Source organism: Numenius arquata, chromosome Z (genome assembly GCF_964106895.1).
Source record: "Numenius arquata chromosome Z, bNumArq3.hap1.1, whole genome shotgun sequence".
NCBI classification, from domain to species: Eukaryota; Metazoa; Chordata; class Aves; order Charadriiformes; family Scolopacidae; genus Numenius; species Numenius arquata.
The window spans coordinates 16,385,425-16,411,234 of record NC_133616.1 but is presented as its reverse complement, the minus strand read 5'-3'; the positions used below and the strand labels follow the sequence as shown (position 1 = coordinate 16,411,234).

The 25,810-nt window shown below is 37.2% G+C and overlaps 2 protein-coding genes across 2 annotated transcripts; one reads left to right on the top strand and one right to left on the bottom strand.

Moving 5' to 3' along the window:
* Window positions 1–4,751: 4,751 nt before the first annotated feature.
* On the top strand, window positions 4,752–11,006 carry SELENOP (selenoprotein P). Its single transcript, XM_074166214.1, has 4 exons — window positions 4,752–4,942; window positions 6,776–6,988; window positions 7,969–8,086; window positions 9,189–11,006. The coding sequence occupies exons 1-4, from the start codon at window positions 4,752–4,754 to the stop codon at window positions 9,855–9,857; spliced, it is 1,191 nt and encodes a 396-aa protein (XP_074022315.1). The 3' UTR covers window positions 9,858–11,006.
* Window positions 11,007–11,104: 98 nt separating this feature from the next.
* CCDC152 (coiled-coil domain containing 152) lies at window positions 11,105–24,385 on the bottom strand. Its single transcript, XM_074166775.1, has 8 exons — window positions 24,299–24,385; window positions 23,234–23,339; window positions 16,032–16,100; window positions 14,916–14,980; window positions 13,287–13,389; window positions 12,775–12,902; window positions 11,773–11,859; window positions 11,105–11,227 (listed from the first exon to the last, which is right to left on the bottom strand). Exons 1-8 carry the CDS (start codon window positions 24,383–24,385, stop codon window positions 11,105–11,107), a joined length of 768 nt encoding a protein of 255 aa, XP_074022876.1.
* Window positions 24,386–25,810: the final 1,425 nt, after the last annotated feature.

The window sequence follows — 25,810 nt, the reverse complement described above, 5'->3', positions numbered from 1 at the left end:
TCCTTCTTTCTGGAGCTACTTTAACTAATGAACTTGTGGTTCTAATTATTTTGCTGAATTTACATTAATGTGTCTTCTTAGCCTTCGTTTAAATTACCCTTTATTGACAGCATTTAACCAAGAGTTTAAGGCCTCATAAACAAATAGAAATTTGTTTATGTAAGCCTCAACAGCCTGTTCTAGTTGCAATTTATTTCATTATAGAGTATGAGTAAGTCCATTGAGTTGACACAGTTATGCTGTTATAAAATGAGGAGATGTGAGAAGAATCAGTAGAGACTTATGATCTGCCAGTGGACTTTGAATTCCCTGTTTGTGACATCCTTCAGTCACAAGAGCAAAACAGACACTGAAGTCCTAAGGTCTCATGATAGAATTCATGCTGGATCCGTGTTCTGCCTCTCATTATTTGCACATCTTGGAAATCACGACAGCAGACTTTACCAGAATATAATTACTGACAGCCTCATAATTCCATGTCCATTTGAGATTTTTTTTTTGAAAGAAACGTACATGTTACCAATCTTGATAACAGAAATAACAAACATCAGTTATTTTCCAAAGACATTGGTATTTCTGTGCTGTGATGCTTTGAAAAGTTTGAAACGTCAAAAAAGGGGATAGTTTATGTTCAGTAAGAAAGGAAGGGGGCTGTTATTGCTACCAGGACCATTATTCCCCACAAATATGACTGAAAGTGAGTAGGAACAGGATGATAATTAAGAAAATTATTGTTTGAAACTGAAGACTTGTCCAAATTAGAGTTCATAACTGCCTCCTGCAGTGAGATTGGAACATACTCAACAACTAAGAAAATACTTGCAGTGGAAAGGAAAATTAAGATTTAAGACAATTATTTCTTCAGAAGCTATGGACAAAGAGCTACAGGAGCCTACGAATTAAACATGGATTAATATAAGAAATGGAACGGTCAGACTCTTAGACTGTAAATTTAACATTTATTCTACTATTTGTAAAGAAAATGTGGAAGTGGATTTATTTCCATTCAGAAAGAGTAATGCTTCAGACCAAAGTGTAAACATATTTAGGGTTTATACATTTCTAAACCAACTGAACTAGGTCTATCTAAACCCACAGCCAACATTATAGTATTCCCTACCACTTGCTTTCAGACAGAGGAATTTTTTTCCTCAAAAAATCTTGAGGCAGAACAATGATAAGGTGACTGTTACAAAGCAAGATGCTTATGTCTTATCACTGTGAATGTAGTTAAGCTCCCCATAATATTACAAAGGTTACAATAAATATAATAATAAAAAATAATATAATAAATAGTATTTATTGGCACAGTGATAACTGCTAACAACAGCTTCTCTCTGTAAGGGAAGTGAAGGTCTGCAGGTGTTTCTGCATACAATATGGGAGGAAATACTAAATTTTCAGTAGCAACCCCTGTACATTCCCATCGTCAATGGGCTTTCCATAGCAATGTAGCTGTTTTATAAGTTAGCTGCTTCAGCTCAGTTTACTCTGTCTGGACCTTTTATTCACCAGTACTTGTGAAGTGCTAGTCTCAGCAGCATTCAGTGGTATTACATGTAGCTTATAGGCTCTGTGGTTGTTCATCAAGCCTTGTGCACATCCCTCTCTACAAAGCTAAAAGAAATGGAATATTGGTCTTTATTTGATAGTATCTCCATCGTGTTGCAATAACTGGCAAGAGACCAGCTGTCAGCCACTACTGAGCTGCATTTTATTCCTACTAATAGATCTGCATCATTTCTTTTTGGCTGCTTCAGTGTGTATTTAGGAATTGACAGACATGATACACACCAAATACTTACTTTCAGCCAACCCTGCAGGGCTTTATTAGTGCTGAAAATCAACACCCTATCCTGAGGCAGGAGGCCCACAAATATTCTATCATTTTGGAACAGTGAAGGATATCATCACAGTTATGAGGGCTTGGTCCCAACCTAGCAAAGAACACAAGGATGTGTTTCCCTAACAATATGAGGAAAGTGAGCACATTCCACCTTGTAAAAAAAGTTCAGTCCCAGTCTGATGGCTGCCTGTTTTCTGCATCGTGTCCTCCAAGACTATTCGTGAAACTTCAGATCTTTTGTCCTTCTTTCCATTGACTTGAGCATAGGACTTCTACAGGATAAACTCCAAGGTTGGCAGTTCCATTTCTCACACCCAATCAGAAGCATAAAGCTCATCCGTGCAGGAGACAGACTCAGGCCACAGAACTAACCAATATAAATCTCACCACCTTAAATTCTGAAGGCAGACCAAGTTTTTAGATAGTTATTTCTCCATAAGCACACATACAATGTACATTGAAGGGAATCAAACTGAAGCAACCTGCAGTCAAAATAAAACACGCTGCGCATAAACAATTCTGCCACTTGAGAAAAGAGAGTAAGGAAACAGTTTAACCTTAATGTCCACCGATACCTCAGTGATGATGGTGTTAAGGAAACATAGATTCATAGATTGGTCCAGGCCGGAAGAGACCTCCAAAGGTCATCTAGTCCGACCTCCCCGCAGTCAGCAGGGACACCCCCAACTAGACCAGGTTGCCCAGGGCCTCGTCGAACTTCACCTTCAATATCTCATAACATAACATAACAGAGTAATTTGTGGCTATTGCCAATTGGTAGAGCTTCATGGCTTTCATGTAGCTACATGGATTTAAATGGCTGAAGATCTGGGCTCTAACCTTCAGAAGCTGGTAAACTAGCAGGTTCTACAGAAATAAGTTTTAAAGCTGAGCGATGTAATCAAGAGCAGCTGGGTAAAAGGAGCTCTGTACTGTACAGTCCCTCAGACACGGTACACCATTCTCTAAGGCAAATAGCAGATAAAACATATGAGACCAAAACCTGCTAGCTCAGCGTTTTTATAAATAGAGAAGTACCTTCCCCCTCTCACTGTGGTTACCACTGTGTTCGGAAAATAATGACTCTTTGGCCCACCCCCCTCCTCTGACTGTACCACTGTCTCCAGCTGACTGGGGTGACTGACAAACTGCAGAACCTGATATTCAAAGTCATTATATTAAAAATACCTTGCCATTCTGCACGTAAAATGGTTTCCCCTCAGAATTAGTTAATGGAGAATAATTTTGGCCACTTTTGCTAAAGGGGTTTGCTTTGCTTGCAAGGTCGTTCAGAATAAGCTCCCTGAACTTTGAACCGTATCTGCAAAGTGAGATAAACAAGAGCTGTATAAATACCACAGCCCTTCTCCCCACACTGTTTTCTCCTGCAGCGGAGTGGAGCAGAGCTGCTTAGAAGCGGGGAGGGGGGAGGAAAGGGTAAGTGTGCTGGTTTTGCTATGAAAGAGCTTCATGACTTAAGATTTGGCAGAGTGTCTGCGTATTTCTTTGGCTGAAAAGGCTGACTGTGGAAATTTCCGTTGGGAACCGACGGGAAAGTTGAAATGCAAAGAGGAGTATAACTCAGAACATAGCTCTCGCCTGGTTGACAGGGCAGGACAGCTGTTGCTGGGAGCTGCATGCCAAGGGCTGCAGAAGGATCTCAAGATGTCCTACGATTTTCATGTGCTTATGATGGATATAAAGGCGGGCAGCTTTCCAGATGTGTGGGAAGAGTGAAAAAAATAGCTCTGTTGATATCTATTGGAGCACAGTTTAATCTTCAACATACTGCACCTAGAATACTTTTGGTATTCTAGAAAGGAGAACGTCAGGGACAGAGGGGTTTCACAAATGATGTTGCCTTTGCAGCAGCTGGCTCTTGTTTTGAAAGATCAACTATTAAAATATTTTAATTTTTTTTAGAATATGACAATATTGATGAAATGCCTGTTATTTATCAGAACTTAGTGTTTCCAAAACATTCTGTGTTTACTGTCAGACTTTGATGCGCAAATGTTGAAATTAAACAATTCTACAACCTAGGACATGTTGGGGAGCAGTTTTATAATTTTATATATTTCTTGATAAAGAGTGTTTTCAGAACATACTAAGCCAAAATTATAATGTTAATAGAATCAAAGGAAAACATAATTACAGAATTTCTAATATGCTTTGATTTTCATAAACATTAAATGGACTAAGTGTGGGTAGGAGATTTTGTAATACCCGAGGAATCCTGAAACTGAGTTTTCATTTCCTGTTTTTGCAAAACTGTTTCTAGTGCCTGAATTCTTAAGAGATTTTTTTCAATGGGATCCAAATACTACAGACGAACTTGTAAAAATCTTAAAGTCTTTCTTTTTAATTTCTTTTCTTTTAATTTCTGCCAGGTTCTGTAATACTTGCCGTGTACCAAAATACAAGGTGCAAGTACTTTTAAGTCAGTGGAATTACACTGGAATCTGGAGTCAACTGGTCTAGATTCTTACTGGTGTAAACTGGCTCAGCACAACTGATTCCAACACAAGAATGAGGCCACTTTAAAATCACTGAAGCGTTAAAAACAGTCAAGAAGAAATTACAAAGAGGAAGGGACAATGCATTCTGATTAGTAGCATTTTAAAAAAATCCAGTTATTCTCAATGCTAACTTTTCAGTTGCTTACATACAACAAAAAAATACTGTCGATTTATTATAGGGGAACTCCACAGCAAAATGAAAGAAATACGAACAAGCAGGAGCAAAGTAGCTCAAATATTTTTTTTAATTTTTTTTTGTATTTTTTTTTAAACTGAGTGGAGCCAATATCCTGCTGTGTTTTGTTATGGGAATTTCAGAGTCTGAACTTTGTTCAGGCATTGATCTCATTCTGTTTATTTTCTCTCTTTTCAGATAAAGCCCAGCCATGTGGGCAGGGCTGGGGCTAGTTCTGGCTCTCTGCCTCCTCCCAGGAGGAGGGGCAGAGATCCAGAACTGCAAGGAGCCCCCAGAATGGCGTATTGGGGACGAGAACCCCATGCTGAACTCTAGGGGCTCAGTGACAGTGGTGGCTCTCCTCCAAGCTAGCTGATACTTGTGCCTGTTGCAGGCTTCCAGGTAAGTGTAAATCTCTTTCCCAGTTTTTGTTAAAATGTGACCAACCAATTTTTTAATGCCATTTTAATACATGTGCCCAATGCAGATGCACTCAATGAACTCAAGCTTCCTCAAATGCCACCATCCCAGCTGGCGTGTGTGACCCAGTGACCAGGTTAACTCTCAGCAGGGACATTTTGTGCCAGTGGCTCAGATTCTTTATCTCTTGACCTAGTCCTGACTGACAGATCATCTTCTCCAGATAGTATTTACAACACACAAGTATGATGAACTTGACAGTCATGAAACCCAAAATACATGAAAACCCAACAAAAACAGTTCCTCAAGACCGCACTTCAGTTAGCAACAGATGATTAATGTAGCAAAGATGCTGAAACCAGGAAACACCGTAATTGTCTGACATGGCTATAACACCTGAGACCTGAGGCAGAGAGATCTATGATCATGCATTTCTTGTGTAAGACCTGTAGGGGAAAAGGCAGATGAACACATGGGCTTTTCATGTGCTTTCCCAGCTCCGGTTCAGAGGTCCTAGATATAAAAAAAACATTCGGAATATAAGGCAAAGACTGGCCTTTCAGAACACAGATGAAGCATTCAAGGAAATCATCAGTGTTATATTTTCATACAAGACCTGGGACATTGATGGTCTGGTTTCTAGAACCTACTTCTGTGCAAATAATTAGGTATCATGACGGCAACAGCAGCAAGAAAGTAATTTTGAGCTGACCCAAAGAGAAATTAATTCAGCCCTTATCTTGGATTCATTTAGTGGTTGTGAAATCATTTTGGTTTAAAAATTGATAGCATCGGTTTCAGAGCTTGACTTTAATCACTGTAATAACATCTCAGTTTCCCCCTCTAGGTTGCATAACTTCATACGATAATAGTCTTGGCAAGTTTTAACAAACTAGAACTAGATTTGAAAAAGTGGTGGTAAATCTCTGGCTCCATCAGTGCCAAGTCAAAAGTGGGCTTTGTGGTTGACTTTCGAGGTAGTTGGGTTTGATTCTCTACATTTTAGAAAGGTTTTAAAGAATCTTTCAAGCTCTGGACTATATCCTGAAACAGAAAAAAAAAAAAAAAAAAAGAGTTTTCTAAAGCAATCTAAAGCAATTAAATAGGAAGGATACAAATGAAAAGGAAAAAAAAAACAACCCCACATTGTACAGCAAGAAAGCAGGTTTCTGCACTATAGAGCAAATAAAGACTTTTGTGAGGTGAAAGGTAAAGACTAATAACTGCAAGCCAAGTCATGCACACATTCTATAGCCATCCTTTTGACCCAGTTGCTGTAATACTCCTTTTCTGGCTGTTACAGAAAATAGGTATGTCAAGATGAGTGGGAGATGAGCTTTTACTACAGCTTTGCTTTCTTGATTATTCATCTTCTGCTGTATTTACAGTATGCATTCTTTAACCAACTATGTGACCAAAACCTCAGCATTTAAATAAAGACTTCAAATAAACTCACTGTGTAAGACCAGTGTGAAAGAACTGAAATAAAAATAACACTGAATTTTGTCTGAAAACAGAGGTCTGCAGTAGCACTGCATTACTACTGACATCTTAGTACTGGCATCTTAGTACTGCATTCTACTTACAAGGACAGGACCCATGGCATATTAGCTATTGTAGACTCTGGTTTGGTGACAGTATAGTTGATAGTCATGGCAAGGATGTTTTAATAGTGTCAGATGGTTGCTATTAAAACTAGGAGAAAATAGCTCACTATAATAAAAGCACCATGGAGCATCTTAACTTCGATTGAACATGGCAAATCTTACGATTCTCTAATGATTTTTGGTCTTGCTTCTTTACATTTTCCACTAGATTGGAGGACCTGCGAGTGAAGTTGGAGAATGAAGGGCTGGTCAATATCTCGTATGTGGTTGTCAACCATCAGGGAGCTTACTCCCAGAGGAAATTTCACCTACTGAAGGAAAGTGTTTCAGACTACATTACTGTCTACCAGCAAGATGAACAGCAAGCTGATGTCTGGACTGCCTTAAATGGAAGCAAAGATGACTTCCTCATCTATGACAGGTCTGTGTTTAGAGGGGAATAAGGGAAAATGCTTGCATGTATTTAGAGTAACGCTTTGTGAATCCCTGTATTATTTCAGTGATTTCCAAATAACCTGATTATCTCACAACCAAGACGTCATAATCAACTTCTAGGTTGCACTAAGAAAAGCATTTACATTTACTGGGAAAAGGAAGTTACAAAAGAAAAGTCTGCTTTTGCTTAAGCACGTTTGGGATAAATAAACTTTTCCTTATAATTACTGTGGATTTAGATTAGTATAACTGCGTGTAGAATTTGATAGCATGATTCTGGTCTCACACTGGTTTTATTTTCAGACAACTTCGTTACATGTGACAGTAGAACCAAACAAGAAAAGCTATCTTAAGTTCTCATGAAAACATTTTGACCAGACTTGTTGAAAATGTCACGTAGCCATACGTAAAAATTAGTCTTTGGGTGAATATAAAAGCTTTGGAAGAAAACAGCTTTTTGATCATAGGATTCTGGGACACGTATCTTTTGGCAGAGCCAGTAATAACTCTTTAATTGAAATCCTGATTTTTCAGTTTTGATTTGATGAAAATTATTTGGCAGGTCCTGCTCCTTTGAATGTACCAGTTGCGTAATCAAGTTCGATGCACATTCCAGTCAAAACACACGTTATGTTGCTCCAAAACATTCCTAGTAAGGATGCAACAGCCGTGTGGCGGTTTGTACCGCTATGCAAACAGCCCTCCTCATTAGCAAGATAGGTGTGTAATGGGTGTACCTCCACTAGCCTAAGTGCCACTGAACCAGAGGCTTCTACCAGTAGAGTTACTACGTCAGCCAGAAGTGGTGCGTCACCCTCCTGAGCCATGCAGCTGAGTGGGCAAACGCCATGGGACTGTACACTGTGGGTGGGCGGATGTGAATAAAATGCACTCCGATAAGAAGACATACTTAATTTTAGGTCTGTCTTTATGTGTACGTAACCGCAAAGTTCTTTCTCTCCTTAGATGTGGCCGTCTAGTGTATCACCTGGGTCTGCCCTACTCCTTCCTGTCTTTCCAGTATGTAGAAGAATCGATTAAGATTGCGTATTGTGAAAGCAAGTGCGGGAACTGCTCTTACACGGTATTTTCTTGTCTTATTCTATATATTCTAGGAAAGGAATCTGGATTTGACTCATACTTAAAAAGAATCGTTTCAGCGTCATTAATCCAAAACCCCATGATTTAGAATTTACATAAACTGCATGTGTCTTGACAGAGAGCTTTTAAACATTTCTCAAAGTTAATTAGATCTATTTAAGAAATTCTTTACTGTGAGGGTGGTGAAGCACTGGAACAGGTTGCCCAGAGAAGTTGTGGATGCCCCATCCCTGGAAGTGTTTAAAGCCAGGCTGGATGGGGCTTTGAGCAACCTGCTCTAGTGGGAGGTGTCCCTGCCCATGGCAGGGGGGTTGGAACTCGATGGTCTTTAAGGTCCTTTCCAACCGAAACCATTCTGTGATTCTATAATTTATAATAGACTGATTATCTGAATTCCTGCCCTTAATAGAAATGCAAATCATTTTCAGAAATCTAAACACAATCTTGGAGGTTAATTCTGGGGTTACATACAGCTGATAAGCAATTAGCTACTCTAGTTTTTGGGGACAGCCAGGTACTTCAATAAATAGGTTTTTTTTAACAAAAACCCTGTGAATCAAATCCAAGCTGGTTTGAGTTACTATTCATTTTAGTTTACATTTACACACAGTATACAATAGTTACCTTAAAAAAGTGATAATACAAGGTGACAAATTATTGTTACCTTTATAAAAGAAGGGTAGTTTTGTTTTACATATAGCTAAAGATCAGAACTACTTTAAGGATTATCAACAAATGTATGTACATAGTCATGGAAGTTCAATGAGAATAATAACTTTCCATCCCATTAGGCAGTTTTCCAGCTAAATGTAGGCCTCAGGGAGGTCAGATGTGGGATCCTAGAAAAAAAGAATACTTCTATTAGCAATTGCTTGAATTATAATTCCTAAAAGTTTACATTATGAGCCCTGTTTGGTTATCAGTGGTGTTGTAAAACAAGGTTCTTTTTTGATACATTCATAACTTTCTTCAGCAAAGCAGCGCAAGTAATTTGAAATTGGGTTTCAGATTCTGCCAAAATGTTAAGATAATTAATATTTTACAACTAGTTTGCCTTCTACTTAACACAAGCTTCTGTTTTGCAGGAACCTGATATTGAAGGTGTATGTGAGAACATCACTAAAAGTGCGGATGAAAAGCTGGCGGAGATAGAACTCAAACCATCTGGTCACCATTCACATCACCACCACGGGCACGGGCACAGGCACGGGCAGGGGCACAGGCACAGGCACCACCACCACCGCGAGGGCAGTCGTCATTCCAAAAATGAGAACCATCAGGCTCCTTCTGAAGCTCAAAGACATCACCCTCACAGCAGTTGGCGTCATAGAGTTTTTGGTCATAACAGACATGATCAGGCAGGTAGTCAGGAACAGGTAGACACTGCTCCTCCGGGAGAAAGTGTGGAAATTTCACAAGATAAAAGGCTGTGAAAAAAAGCGAAAACCAGCTGTAAAAACCAGCTAACTTGAAATTGGCAGACAGCATCAGACTCCGCTTCGAGTAGCTGATGCTGTCATTGTCGACACCTTTTGTTTGAAGAGCTGGGAAATTCTGTCACTTGACAGTGTCGTGGAGCACTTCCAAACTCGTGCAGGTGACACGGGCAGCTGTCAGCAGAGGACATCACTGAATCTTGACAGTGACGTCTGCTCACTGCTGCCTGACAGTCACCGGCAGCAGGAGACAGTGAAACCAGTGACACCTGACAGTGACAGGACAAGGCAAGAAACTGAGCCTGAAAAACAAACTAAGCACCTTGAAAAATGCAAGGGAGTCCTGCTGCCCAAATTCATACAGTTGCGAGAGTGGAAAAATGAACAGCTATAGTGTTTTCATTGCCCCCAATTAAAAATTATACTACGACAGGTGTGTAGAATTAAAATATTGAAAAGAAGAATTAAAAAGCAGCAGTCATACAATTACATAACACCTGCCAAATTCCATCAGCGAAAAGCTTCATAATTTAAAGGAATTTAATTGACCTGTAGTTTGTTTTTCAGTTGCACAGAGAAGGTGTCTGCATTCTTGGTTAATTTGTCTGTCTTGTTTCTCTTCTAACGTTCTGCTTGCATTTGTGAGGACAGGAGCGTAAACTATGACCTAGGGGCTCCTGTCTGATGTTTTGCAATCAAGAATAGAGGATAACCAAAGCAGATAGTTTAATCATTTTTATTAAGAAGATGGACTACATTCAGAAGTTGTGTTCTTTTTTTTTTTGTTTTTCTCTAACTTGGGGATACAAATTATTTACAAGAACAGTTTATTCCTAAGCAACGCGTGAAAATAACTTTTTATCTCAAATGTAAGATACAAACATTGTAATTGCATTATTTTAAAGTAACAATTAATATGCTTAACTTTTGTCACTTAGATATGGTATCAGGGCCCATTAATACATACTACTGCAGCTTGTAAAATCCCACTAAATCAGTAAGGTCGTGCCTAAAGTGAGACGAAGCATTAACAACTCTTCGTGAAAAATCAGTATCAAAAGGAGGGAGGGGCAGAACAAATTTAATCTTGGTTTAATGTCTGTCTTTGTTTGTAACAGTGCTGAATTTGATAAATCTGTATTGATTAGTGAGGTAATATATACCACTTAAACCTCAGTAACTTTACTGTCTGTAGCTTAGCATTCCTAACCTTTGATTAACTGAGTTGAAGTAAAAATGTAGTTGTTCGAAGGATTCTTGGATGAAGAACAGACTATTCAAGAAAGGGAAACTGCTTTGGAAGCATACACCATAATTAATGATGGTTTAATAGGGAAATTTTTACTCCTATGAAACCTGAATCTTTTTATTGTGAATGCTGATTAGCAAGAAAGTAGCCCCGAATATACACAGAATGCATGCCTTCGGAATATCTGACAAGCGGGTTTTCAATAAAAAATATTCTGTATTTCTTCGTATCTTGTTTTTACTTGCAGGTGCACAGTTTGAAATATACTGTTCCTATTTCACGCTGTATGTACACTGAAATACTTCATGTCATTTATTCAAAATCGTCTCCGTTTGAGGTGCAGGTCTTGGCCTTTATTAAGATGTTGCTCCAAATCTCTTATGGTATTACGGAGAATTTCAATTTCCTTGTTTTTCTCCTCCTGGAGGTGCTGCAGTTTCTGCAAAAATGCAAGCAAAGGCTTCATTGTTAAACATCAAATAGAACTATGTAACAATACAATATGCTATTACTAATGAGAAATACTCTAAAAAAGAATATTTTTCTCAGGATTTTGTATCCCAAAATTGCAAAGAGGACTTCACCAGAATCCAATTTTTTTTACATCCTAGAGTCCCAAACCTATAAAAACAATAATGCAGATATATAATTTATATCACAAGTCATTTATGCCAGTCCTAATCTTAAATTCCCAGGTTAACAATTCTGTACTAAAACCACTCCACATGCGGGTTTTTGTTGTTGAACCCCAGCTATATCAACATTGGTGCAAAGAGACTGGACATTAGTGGTCCGGAGGTGGGAGGGATTTGTGGGAGATTGAGTGAGATGGACCCTCAAGGCATGAAACTCCACCCCCACTCACTCCATCCCCCCTGAAAGCTTTGCTGCAGAACACACACCGTCAAACCCCAGGGAGCTACTGCTGCAAACAGGCTGTAACAGTACTTGCTATCTGCAGGACACAGGCTATTAAACACATACCCTTCGATAGATACTTTGTGGCAAGGCAGAAGCCTCTGAAAATGATTTTGTTGTTCTATTCTGAACTCTTGCCAATTTAGCATTGAACTGAAAAAATCAGGAAATGACAAAACATTAAGAACTGACAGGAAAAAAAGTATGTTAAATAACACCAGTATAATTTTAACTTCTTTTTAATTGGATTTTGTACCTGAAAGTAATAGCAAGCTTATCTACTACTTAATCCTAGGACAATGAAACTACTTAAGTTGATTTTGAAAAGAATGAAATTACAAGTTATGTTTCATTAAAAAAAGCCTCAAAAATGGAAAAGTAAATAGTACAAATATGATAAAACACATACATTTAGATGAACAGACAACTACTAAAAAAAATCTGAAGGCTCTACAGCCATATGTCTGCAGGAGGAGGAAAGGCAGAGGATGCTGAAAACCTCTGAAACAATCACACTTCCCTCACATTCAAAGGATAACTTGGCCCAAACACTTTCATACCTTACTTCTTTTTTGATACGTGAAAGGTTTGAAGTATTTCCTTAATTGTTTCTGTAACGAGAGTGGCTTAAAACCTGAGCCATGAAATATATGGTGAATTCTGTGACTCAAATCTACATAGAAGTCTTTAAGCTCTTAGAAGTTTATGAAAAAATACATGTTCACAGCATCCAGAAATTAAAAAGAATAAGCAGAAAGCATTGTTTAAATTTTTTAATAGTTCAAAAACTAGCAAAATTTTCAAAATAATTTCATTTAAAACAAGAACACAGCAAACTTCAGTCTCCCTATACAGTAGGTAGAACTCTATTCCTGAGCAGAAGTGACTCAGGTACCATTATGGAAGGGAGCACATGCCACTGATCTTTGTAAAGACAATAATTTTTTAAGTTTCCTAGATGCCATCATATTACTTTGTTAAGTGCTAATTATCATTTTTCACTTTCACAGTCTCTTCTAAGTTTACCCAGTGCCCAACAGATCTTTAAATAAGCTTTGTAATACATACCTCTATCTGCAATTTAATTATTTCATTCTGCTTTTCTTCGTTTTGAATTTTCAGCTGTCTAGTTAGCTCTAGTATTTCCAATTCTTTTTTCTCTGACTGTTCTCTATACTCCACTTCTTTTACTTCAACTAGTAACACAGTAACACCAAATACAATGATTACAGAAGATGTTTAGATGGAAAAATAACATAATTTCCCAAATATTAAAACCTTCTTGAACAGCAGGTCTATATTTCATGGGAAAACTATTTCACTCAGTGAAATTTCATTCCCTGTGTCTGTTCTACCTGTTTGGGAATTTCTGCTCATCCTGTGTTGCTGTACTATTATTGCCTCATTGCCGCTGCCTACTCTCTTGAACAAAGATAAAATTCAATCAAACACTGTCCACTTCTAGCTTTCATGTTTCCACTAAGAAGTGGAACTTGTAATTATCCTAGATGAGGTATAGCTCCTATAGGTTACCATGTGTTTTACCCCATGCTAAAGCATTCAGTCTTGAGAAGACTTACATTTTTTCCTTATGTTGCAATTCAGCTGTGTTATTTCTAATTTGTGGTCTTCCTCTTTGTTTTTAATTTCTAACATAAGTTTCTCAATCTGATCTTTATATTCCTGTGAATGTAAAAAGCTTCATAAAAATCTTGAGGGTTCTGTGCTATTAGCCTTCTGCAAATTACAACATTCATGTAAAAGTGTACAGCACTATAATTCAGTACTTGTTTTATCTTTGATCTAGTAAATTCAAAATGCCCTGTTACTTCTTATACAATCTGGCTGAAGTCCACAGATGAAAAAATGTAGTGGATTCCATTGCATCATAGCTATCAGTTAATATCAAATTAGAAATTGTACTTATTAGGAGAACAAGCAAATGGAGAGGTAATATTCCTTTCCCCTATCTAGGACCTGATAAAATGCTGCAGTTAGTTAAGTGACCACAGTATTATTTTTGCGAATTTTTGACTATAAGATTGTATAACAAAAATCGTATTTAAAGTATGAATTTTGTTAATATTGCTTACACAACCTTGTTAATACTGATTCCACAACTTCACACTGGCAGCAGCAGAAACACCAATGATGCCAGCAGCAGTGATGCTGGTGGCACTGGTGCTCAAGTGCAGCGTCTGAGCACACCTGTTGTAAGTCTGCTCCTGTAACTACCCCAGAATTATCGAGGAATAGGCTGTAGCTGGTGCGTAGAGGTGCTTGCTCCGAAGCTCTTATCCGAGCTGTCTGCCAAGGTAGGTAGCCACTCGCCAGAGCAATGCTCGGAGGGACTCACAAAAACAGTTACTGATTGCTGGTAATAGTCTACATGGACAGAGTCAACTAAGTACCTTCACAACAACACTAGGAAAGGTTCCACCGTGCCCATACATGTATATAATGTACAGAATCATAGTTTTCTCATGTCTTTCAGAAGGCATCACTTATTTTATTCTCAAACTGTCAAGATAACAGCTCTAGTGCTATAAAAAATTAATTTTAACTCATAGTTACTCCAAGCACAGGCAAAGAAAATCAGCAGCGAGATTTCCCAATCCTAGACAGGTACAGATCCGTAATCCTAGCAAGGAGAACCAATACAACTTGTGACTAGCCCTGCCGGTGTTACCTCCTTTCCAAAAATGACTGGCATAGATAAAAACCAGAGAGACGGTCAATGGAATTTGCTATGAGACGCAGATCAAACCAGAGACCTATCATCTTTCTAGAAGTTACCCCAAAAGACGCTATAGACAAAATTCAGACAGTTCTTGATTCTCTGGCAGTACAGCAGGCATCGTGAATATCAAAACACTATTTCAATACAAAAATGTATTTTAATGCGATGGATTAGATTTTAGAAAGTGAAGTTGAATTTAAAGCTAAACACAGCGAAAAAAAATAAGTGCATCTTACACTGAGGCAGAGTTCTCAGCACTTAGCAGTTTTGACCTCTTAGTCCCTCTAACGCTTTCTCATATTGATACTCTCATGAGAACAAATCTTTTCTTTTTACACGTGATAAATGTTAGGAAAAGTGCAACAATAATGCTATCAGTAGTGAGCCCAAGAATATAAATAGATATGAACTGCTACAGTCGAGGTAAAATATTATTCCTCTACCTAAAAAATGATAATTTGTGACATACCTGTTCACAAGCCTTTAATTTCTCTTCCAAGATGTGAATGGTACCCTTCAGTCTATCATTTTCATCTATGTAAATAAAAAACTATATGATACACTAAAAAGTACATTTTGACAGTATTATTAGCATGAAAGCAGAATAAAGAAATTACTTTCGTTTTTTGACTCTCTGAACTTTAAAAAACTTTTTTGTAGACATGACAATCATCATTTACAGAACTACATAATCTCAGTCTCCATTTTTTTTACAAAAAAATCATAGTCTAATCATAATATTTGCCTGGTATTACTACTTTGAACTGTCTTTAGCCTTCTGATATCTGATGCATTCAAGAAAATGTAGATCTTTAGCCCAGAAAATAAAATATTATTATCATGGCTACAACAGTTTTGAAGATGCAACTTCTTAAGTACTTGTTTCTCAAAAACTACAAACTAGTATCTCAAAACCAGAATTTAGAAAAAGCAGATAATGCTTTTTTTGATCATTAAAAGTCACTTTGAGTATTAAAAGCAGCCATATACCTCAAATTTTTAGAGGTTTATTAGTATTTATGCTAATATGCCTTGAGCACACCATGGGTATAAAATCAACTACACATTGTACAGCTAAACTGTGGTATAAAGATATTGCAAATATTTATATATTTTATTGTAAGATACAATGAGTAATTGCCAAGTATTTATGGATAACAGCTAAATTTTACTAACATTACACTGACTCTTTAAGACTGTGCGGTTTAACAAACTGACAAAAACTATGCATAAACACTTCAATAGACTACAGTCCAACAGATGAATGACACTTTCTCACTTTTTGTAAAATTGCCTGTGCTATGCTGCAATAAATTTAAAACCCAACTATTGATTAAAAAAATCTCACTAAGGCAGAACTTCTTATACATGTGGATTCTAAGTAGGATAGTAGCATTAGACAGTCATAAAGCATATAGACCACCAAATTCTGCAGAAGATTGATTTTAAATACGTTTTTTTCCTTTCTCTCTCTCTGCCACTAAGTTTCTCTCTCTGAAAAAAACAGTATCTATAATAAAAAAAATTAAATGCCCGGTCATTCTAAATTGCAGTACTTTATATATAAGAAAATGTTTGCTTTTACCTTTCACGTTACATTGATTTTCAATGGTTTGTGTTAGACCTTTTATCACATTCTGTAGAGTAGTACATTCTAAAAGAAATGAAAAATCCAGTATTTTTGGATAATTTCTCACAATTTTAATTTTATATTTTGTTTATAAACTTTTCTCAAATATTTTATAATCATCTTGATTAAATATTAGTCTAGGTCTTCTTACTGACTATAGAAATAACTCCGACTATTATTACATGGTTGCCCAAACCACGACACTGGTTAATTTTAGCTTTTAGTTTGACAATAGATTAAAAACAATTTTAGCTAGCAATACAAACAATTTCATAAACCTGTTACATTTTTGTTTCTAGCCAGAAAACAAGGATGTTGTTGTTTTCTGGGCAATCACGGAAGTTTTCCATATCAGCATTCCAGCAATTTGATGTAATTAATGAAAATGAGGCTTACTTTCCTGACAGCATTTTTGCCAAGATTTTTTTTAATATTAAAGACCAACCCTATCCACTCATTCTCACCCCCTTTTTAGTCCATATTAACATTCATCTTGTGGCTCAACATAAACTTGGAGAGATTCAGAATATGCTACTATATTCCCATTATCTCATTTTAAACAAAACGTGTGTGTATGTTTATACGTGCAACTTGCTATCAGTTTACACATTTGTCTTTCATAATTTTTTTTAAAAAATTATTTTTAATATTGGAACACCACATGGACTGCTTGTACTGCATAATTTGGTTTTCATTATGTATAAATTTTATCCTTTATGTTTCTTGTAACCTTATCAGTAAAGTTACAAAAGATTCAAAGACTGGGAAGACGGGGGACACTAAAATTAAGGTTGCTTACTCTTAAAACCTTTCTTTCTATTTCCTGAGTACCACTGCAGTTCTTAAGTGGTTTTTAATTTCTGCAACAGATAAAGTATGCAAATAACAGCTACTCGTCTCATAAGACCAAAGCTCTGTTGAAAATTGGAGATCATTCAATTAATGACTACATTACAGATAATGGAGTCAGGAAGAGAACTAAGATTCCAGCTCAGAGATTCAGTTTTCCACTCAATCTTTTTGACCTTTATTCTCCCGTTAAGTCTGCACTTCATGCAGCTGAGTTAGCCAGCTGTATTCTTCCCTTCCATGCATCTAAAAAAACAGTAGAGGGAGCACGAACAGCACAGAAACACTGGCTGTCCTCAATTCCTGCACTGGGTCAAAAGCATTTGTGGAAAAATCCAATTCAAAGTCAGAAGCACTAGGTTAGCATGCCCATTTGTACCAACTACTTCTATTGCAAATTTTCTCCCATTCGAAAATGTATGGAAATAAACCCAAATGCTTGCAATTTATGGACAAATTGGAAACATATATATGCATTTGAGTAAACGACAGGACTGCAGCCAGTGTTACAATGAACCACAGCTATTTAAGTGAAGGCACTCTTTTGTCCAGTCCCAAGAATATTTGCTTATCTTTCTTATCTTTAGAGGACGTATCTTGGTAAATCCCTTATGTAACTACAGTTGTGACTGGAAAGAATTACTGGCAACCCACAAATTTTGCTTGCCTACATTAAGAAAGAAAAAGCAAAATTTTGCTAAATGGCTGCAACTTTCTGAATCACTGGTATAGCATTTGTTACGGATTCTTTGTGGTTCCTTCCCTCTAAAGAACACTCCCTACATGCAGAAACTGCCTAAGGGCTCTTTTTCCATGTTTAATATCAATATTTTATTGCAGTTTCTTCCATCTGCATTTAAAACTGAAGCTATTGGCTTTTATTATAGGGCAAATACATCAACCACCTTTTCCTTTAACACCTTTGAAACACTAAGTCAACAAATATGCAATCCTGAAGATGCTAAATAGAGCCACCTGAAGTGTTCCATAGACAATACTGTGATTGCTTTCTTGTTAGAAGCTACAATAGTTTTTAGTTCAGAGTTGTAGCCTGCACCACAAAGAGTCCATTTAGTCATCACAGAAAAGGTTTAAGAGCAGAAAACAAGAATGCCAGACTTGCGTCTCTCTTAAGAGGATCTGCACCGATTTACACTAAACAAAACCCGTGCCCCTGAATCTCACCTTTGTTTAGCAAAGAACCTATCAAGGCAAAACAAAGCTCATTTATGACCTTTCAGAACATGTATACGCTTGCCCAGTTGCTCATCTTTTCCCACCTTATCTTTGCTTCAAGTGTTTCACTCTCCTCTCTCCCTTGAGTGTTAGAAGTTTTCTTTCTTTTACTGTGAGGGTGGTGAATCACTGGAACAGGTTGCCCAGAGAAGCTATGGATGCCCCATCCCTGGAAGTGTTTAAGGCCAGGCTGGATGGGGCTTTGAGCAACCTGCTCTAGTGGAGGTGTCCCTGCCCATGGCAGGGGGGTTGGAACTCGATGATCTTTAAGGTCCCTTCCAACTCTAACCATTCTATGATTCTATGATTCTTCCTTTGCATTTCCTTCAGAATTCCCAGTCTTCTTTTACCTTAAAGAGTTCTAGAGCGAGACTTCTGGCAATCAAGGAACAAGAAGCCCTCACGTTCTCCCTTCCACTCATTAGAGATTTCTTGGGGCACAAAATGCTATTCCTGTTTCTGTTTCTCATACTAAAAAAGAGTTCTTCAGCCAGAATAAAATTCCACCTCCCTCACCCCGCCACCACTAGTAGCCATAAACCCCAGGAAAGGCAGAACAACAGCCTTTCCTTCTAGAGTGCTCTTTCTCTCTGCTCCTCTGTTGTAAGCAGCATGTTTACTTGGAATCATATGTGAATCATTCACCAGCATGTGATTGCTCATGTTTTTTTCCTTAGCTGTTCCGTGAACTGCTTTGTGGTCTACTGATAAGCCTTACATTCTAAGGCTGAGTTGTCTACCTATTCTGTAAATTTATTTGCTTTTACGTTAAATTTGTAATCGGACGAACTTGAGAATGCTCTTCAACTTGAGAATGCACATACATTAAGATTGTGTGTTGACGCTGTTCATGAAGAAATCCACACAGCAGTCCAAACCCAGGAATTTCAGTTGCCTTTGGACCAACTTTTCAAATGATATTTTCAGGAAATGTGGCTGAGCTGGGATCTGGGAAACAGCCTGGGACATAAGGCTAGAAGAAATCTTTTTTCCCAAGCCACAGTTGCTAATATCACTGTTACAAAAGCCTTTCGTACAACTACAGTCTGTTAAAGACAACTGTTGCCTCAGTGAGAACAGAGGTATCAATGCTACATTTCGTCCCTTACATCTCCTCCAGTTCTTCAAAGGATCCCTGTATAACCCCATCAGTAATAAAGAGTGGTTTTTTAATCCCACAGTGCTTTGACTTTCAGAAAGTTTTTTACAAAGAATAGAACTATTAGATGCAACATTTTCAGTGCTCTGATTCTGAATACACAGTATTCAGCTATTACCACTTCTGAAGGGTCAATGTTGCAGGTGAATTTGATAAAGGTGCAAAGACCATTTCTATCCATTTCAAAAAGAAAAAGCAAAATGCTTTAGAAACATTATATACTTACTCCATTTTATAATCACTACACCAGTTGTAATGTCCTTTTGGAATACTTTTAACATCACAGTCACTGCTGATCTCTAGTAACGTGGTAATTTTTTACCTGAAGGTTCCTCTGATGGCATCCGCCACAAGTTATGGCAATCTGCTGCCCAAGGTGTCTTGTGAAACTCTGCTTTCTGATCACCATTAATGATTACAGTTCAAAACTTATAAGCACTTCATGCCATGATACTTGAAGTGTTTACCTCATTGGCAAGCACATTAACCTGACAGAAAAACCATGATAACTGTCTTAATTTCTAAAAACACTATCTTTTTGGCATCTCTCATTTACCTTTTACTTCCTTAGCATCAAGCTTTCAGAACCACCTCTTGGATGTCCCATGTTGTTCCAAGTTCCTGCTTTTCACTTTTTGTTCTTACTGCTACTAACAGCTCTGCAATCTCTCTTGGTCATTGACCAGAATCCTTCTCTTCCAACAATTCTGCCTCCTATCTATATCTGTACTAATTTGTACAACTACTATGACTTCAATATTACTGAGATTTGTTTTTTCCTGACTATCCCTACTGCTAAAACTTTAGTTCATATTTCATGCTGATTGCTTTGGTATTTTTACTTGGACTTCTGCCATCCCATCATGTGTTTCAAAACAGTTCCAGAGGTTGTTCTCTTCCGTTATATCAGCATGACTACCTCCTCCAGTCATTTCACTCTTATCCAAGTGAGGCACTAGTATTTATAAATCTCAAATCCCTCTTCTGACTTTCATCTGTTTTCTACTTCCATAGTCCTTGTTGCAGTCATCCCAGCTGCTCTGATTTCCTGAGTTGTCTCTTTTACTTTCCCTGCTTTTATCCCACAGGTTCTATGGTAAGAATAATTTCTTCTTTTTGTCCACCTTTTCCTTTCCCTTTCTAAAATCTCATTTTGGATAAGCTCCCTCCAGTTTTTGTCAATAATGAAGCCTCTTGATCTGTTTGAAGAAAGCTGGAAGACTCAGAAATGGCTGCCCCTCCTTCCCTTGGGAGCTGCATTTAAGCTGAGGCTTTTGCCCTTGGCCTGCTTTTAGTTATGCTACAGCTGTGTTGCAGCCACATACCATGTAGATCTAGACCCTGGTCATGACCTAGGGAGTGACTTCCTGGCTTGATTTCAGACCTGCCTCATCGCTAGGGACCTGATAGTGATCACTAGATCACGTCTGGCCCTGGTCATCATTTCTGAACCTGATCCCAACTCAGCCTCCTGTCTTGATCTTGGACCTGTTCCATCACTACGTACTTGTTTGGTAACGTGGACTTTTGGCTGATTCTTGCAGCCCTCACTGGGCCAGCCTTGCACGGGTATGGTGGGACTCAGTCTCAGCTGGTGAAGCCTCTACTTCTGTGGGCCTTGTTATATGATTGGTTCCTGATTCTCTGTCTCTTGCTCCTCCCTCACATTACCAAACCTTTCCAACTTCTCTGTTATCTTTTCTAGTTCTGATATTTTCATTTTGAAACATTAGGACCAGAAAATTACCTGAAAATCACAGACTATACAGGGACATGATGTTTGTTTCTCTATTTCTTTCATAATCATGCCTATCACTGTGTTTGCTTCTTTGACTACTAATATTTTCACAGAACTCTTCAGAAGGACGCGAAGATCTCTTTCCTGAGAAGTAGCCAACTAGAGCCAACCAGTTTATATTAAATGCCTCCAATACGCACTGCTACTGGTTTTCATCTCCTCTTTTTATCACTTGTCATTCTGCACCGTGAGATTTTTCGCATAACTGAATAGATTAGCATCATTAACAAACTTCACTTACCCAACAGTTTTTCCAACTGATTTCTGATTATGCTAAATTATTTAAGTCCCAGCGAAGATCTAAGTGAAACCAACTGACAATCTCACTCCAGTGTGAATCCAAGCTTATTGCTATCCTTTCCTAACTTTTAGCAAGTTGACTTGTCAAAGACCAAAGTTCTACAAAAAGATGCACCTTTCAGCAACTCTAAAAACTGCAGAAGAATAAGCAACCACAAATTTATGCTAAGTACTAGATATTTCTATATTTCTCTTTTCAAATACCCATCTGAAAAGACATGCTTCTAGAATAAAAAAAACCAAACCCAACTTATTTTAATAGTTTTCTCTTTAATTCTTCCTTTAATTGGCAACTTTTTTATTATGATGTAGAGGCTTATAATTTCCACCTGTAAAATAGTAAATGTCATTACATTATTTAGCTTCCACTGAACAGTTTTAATCCTTTTAATAATAATATGAGCTTTTATTACCATTCATACCTATTTAGCACCATAATGACATCTGCTATAAAAAGTAAAAGAAATATGACCAAAACTGATCACATTAAAGCTGACAGTACCACAAGTACAGGTTATGGAATAAACTTACAACAGCAGTATCAGCTTAATTGAACTCAACCTTGAAGGATTATATGCTATTCCTTACACTTTATAACTGAGTTGGAAATGTCACTGAGATAAAATCTTGACGGTGGCATTACAAACACAAAATGGGCTGTCACATTGACCTCTTCAGAGATTAAATCTTACACGGATAGAAAGTATAATCACTTTGGACAGCTTTTAAGTCCTCTAGAAGTTAAACAAATGCCTAGGCAGAACAAGACACCGAGATTCCATCAACAGCCAAGGTCCTTACAGAACTAATTTAAGTAAGCAAAATTCAAAGAGGAATACTAAAACTTCAATACACCAGTAAGGTACAGGGAAAATACATTCCAAACCCGAAACTGGGCTATCAGATTGTCCCTAAACAAACCAAATCACACAAGCAACTAAGAAATACAATTCTTTATGTTATCTGGGAGGACCAGCCCCATGAGTCCAACATGCCATCTCCAATTACAGGCAAGCTTTGACATTTCAGAAGGCAGCAAAATATGCGTTCGAGAATGCGTCTGGCTCATTTCTCATTGGGCATAATGTTTCTGGTGACCAGGTGAAATGTAACATTTGTCATATTGATACCAATGGAACGGCCAAGCTGGGGGCATGACAGTGTCAGTGCTGGCCTTGCTTTTCTCAAATGTTGACCCTGTTGTTCTACACAGACATCTGAACTGCTTATGGATGAACATAAGTCACAGACGAGCACTTTAAGTAAAACTACTGATGTTAGTTTGCTTAAAAATGCTGGCTTTGTAAACTGTGGCAGTTCACTAGAAGCTCAAGAGGCCTGTGGATGGGAAAGGTAAACGTTGGGGCACAATAACATCATCAGGTGCACCAAGCTCATCTGATCCTCTCCCTCTTTCCCTCCCAACACATTCTTTCCTTGGAAAAGGACAGAACACAATCAAAAGAAAAAAGATGAGGGGGAAAAATCAGAAGAAAATACAAAAGGAAAGCTATTCTTTCATAGATATTGCTTGCACTCAAAAATCCCTTAAGGTGGATGGATATTAACATCAACCGGAAAATAGTTACTTTAATGTGGTCCTCATGATATGTTTGTGGATTAGAGTTATCTGGCTTATGCAAATGAGAGAGATTTCATTACATGACCCAAAAATAAGAATTACTGTTTTTCACACAGTATCTTAGATACTTGCTATTTCATTTTGTATTTTATATGACTGAAAATAATGGAAATATTTCTCAGAATTTCCTGAATATATACAAAAACTGTATTGTTTTTTAAAAGATAACTTACCTTCTTTTACTGATTCTTCCTTTGATTGGCTTAATGTTAATAACTTGTTACATTTTTCCAGCTGAAGAATGAGTAGGTTATTTGCTTCATTAATTTCTGATATTTTCTAGAAAATTGGCAAAAGACTAAAGTTACAGTAATATATTTTGATTTAAGTTTTAAATCTTGAGTTTTAAATCAATGTAAACTTTAACAGTTTCACAACAGTGCAGTCACAAACCTGTATTATTTGCCATTCTGGCAATTCTGTTATAGAAAAGAACAATGCTACAGTTGAAAGCCTGTGCTATTGCCAGTTTACCCTGCAGAACTAAATGTCAACCTACATCACTACTTATAAACTGGTTTCTTCTCAATTCTGTAGTCCACAGTCTGGATCAATCCTTTTCTACTGCTTTGCATATGAGGCTGTCAATACCCTCACTGAGCACCAGCATAAGTAATGGGTGTGCGCAGCAATTGGTATAATGTTTTTTCCATAAGAAATGTTAGATTTATTTCAGGTGCCCCTTTCATATTACCTCTACTATGGATTTACTGATCAGAAAATCGTCAGAGAGTTAGCCAAGGTGGGTATAACAAGAAATACACTACTGATTTTGGTACTCGGTGGATCATTTTTTTAAGGACTGACACACACATAAAATAAAAAGAACTCAATGTATATGGAATGTAAAAACAGATGCTCCTGCTATGGCAATGACATTTTTCTAGAACAAGGAACAATTTCTGAAATGATAGTCCAGCAAAGCTGTGGAATACTGCTATCTCCAATAGCAGCTTCCAATACAAAGAGACACTTCCACGCCTTTCCTGAGAAGTCAAAATTGGCCTTTGCACCACTAAAATTCTAGCACAGAAACAAAGGCTTCTCAGACTCCACAGAAGTCACTCATATCACTCTGAGATAGAGTCAACACACCTTCTGAACAAAGTTGGCATTAGAAGGCATATGAATAAGAACTAGCTGATATCACTTAGAAGACATTTTCAGGGAAAAGCTTATTAAAATGTCATTAAGTATTTATAGATTGCATTTTCAACATTTTTACCTTTTTCGCTTACCTTTTCTATCTCTGAGAAGTTATCTAAAAGTTTATCAAGGTTCACCACACTGATTTTCTTCACAGATTCTTCATGGCTGTGATTCATTTCTTTCTGGACCATATAATTCAGTGATGACTGTATATATAAAAAATAGGTCTATGAATTCATATATTTCTCATTCATACTATGTCAAAAGATTTTATATGCACAAATGTAAGCAAAACATGGTACACTTTTTAATTAAAACTATTTTTGCATGTGAAGCTAAACTTAAACAACCTAAGATCTTTCATTTCTAGGAATGTCAGAAAGCCCAAGCAAAATCTATCAAACTGTTAGATAATATAGTTGAATTTAGAATTTTGTGCTGTAATTAAAAAATAAACCTGAATCCACTTCCATAGACACAATGGTGTAATTTTACCTAAATATATTAGTGGTCTGCATATAGGATGCTTTTCAAAAATATTATCAATTTTCTCTAGATAGATTGCTAAAACAGACTGGTCTTCCTTGTCCTCACATTAAAAAGTAGGAAATGCAATCAATTGAAACAATTATTCACTCTCTACTGTGCGTATTTTAGAGGCAACAGGTGAAATTTTGTTAATTTCGATTAACTTAAAAAATGTTACTTAAGTAAATGAGATTTTGCCACGCACACATTAATGCAGGGTCTAGACCTTATACCTGTGTAGATGCTCTAATACTTAATGACTCAGGCTTCAAGTTCCTTACACATTTTCTTATATTTGCATTAATATCAGTGATGAGACACTGCAGCGCATAAACCTTACCAAATGAGTAAAAAGACAGTATTTTGAAAAGCACCCATATAACTCCAGATTATTAACACAATTCCTATTTTTAGTAGAAGTTCTACTTACTGAATCTTCAACATAAACATGCAAGATGGATCTGAGGGACACAGTAGGAACGCTTCTAAAAATATTGAAAGTATCTCTGAGCATCAGGCTCCATGAAACAAAAACTCCAGCACCAGATAAACCATGTATTCCAGACAAAATCTTCAGTACTGTGTGGTAATGTATGAATTGTCTTTTTACAAATAACAAAAAATTTTAATGAGAGAGATGAACCAGAAGTTAGAACTTGTGCACTACCCAGAAACTGAATGTGTTTCCAGACAGAAATACTTATGGTAATGTTAGGTGGAAATAGATATGTAAATGAACAACCACTGAGCAGGATCCAAAGTTATGTAACTGAATTATTTTCTCAGTATTTTCTCTCATTCAATACTCACAAATCTTTACGTGTATGTAACTTCTTTACCAAAGCAGTAGGATATTGGTTCTGTGTGTTTAATACTCACTTTTCTCTTGTATCCACTGTTTCCTCAGAGGACTAAAATGAATTCATTAGCTAAAGCTAATTAACTTCTCTTTTTCTTAAAATCAACAATTCTTAAGAATATATATAACATTAAAGAACTAATGCTTTTAAATTTGTGATTTTTTTTACTAAGTTAACAATCTTAATGACTTCTAAGTGCTATTACAATGCAAT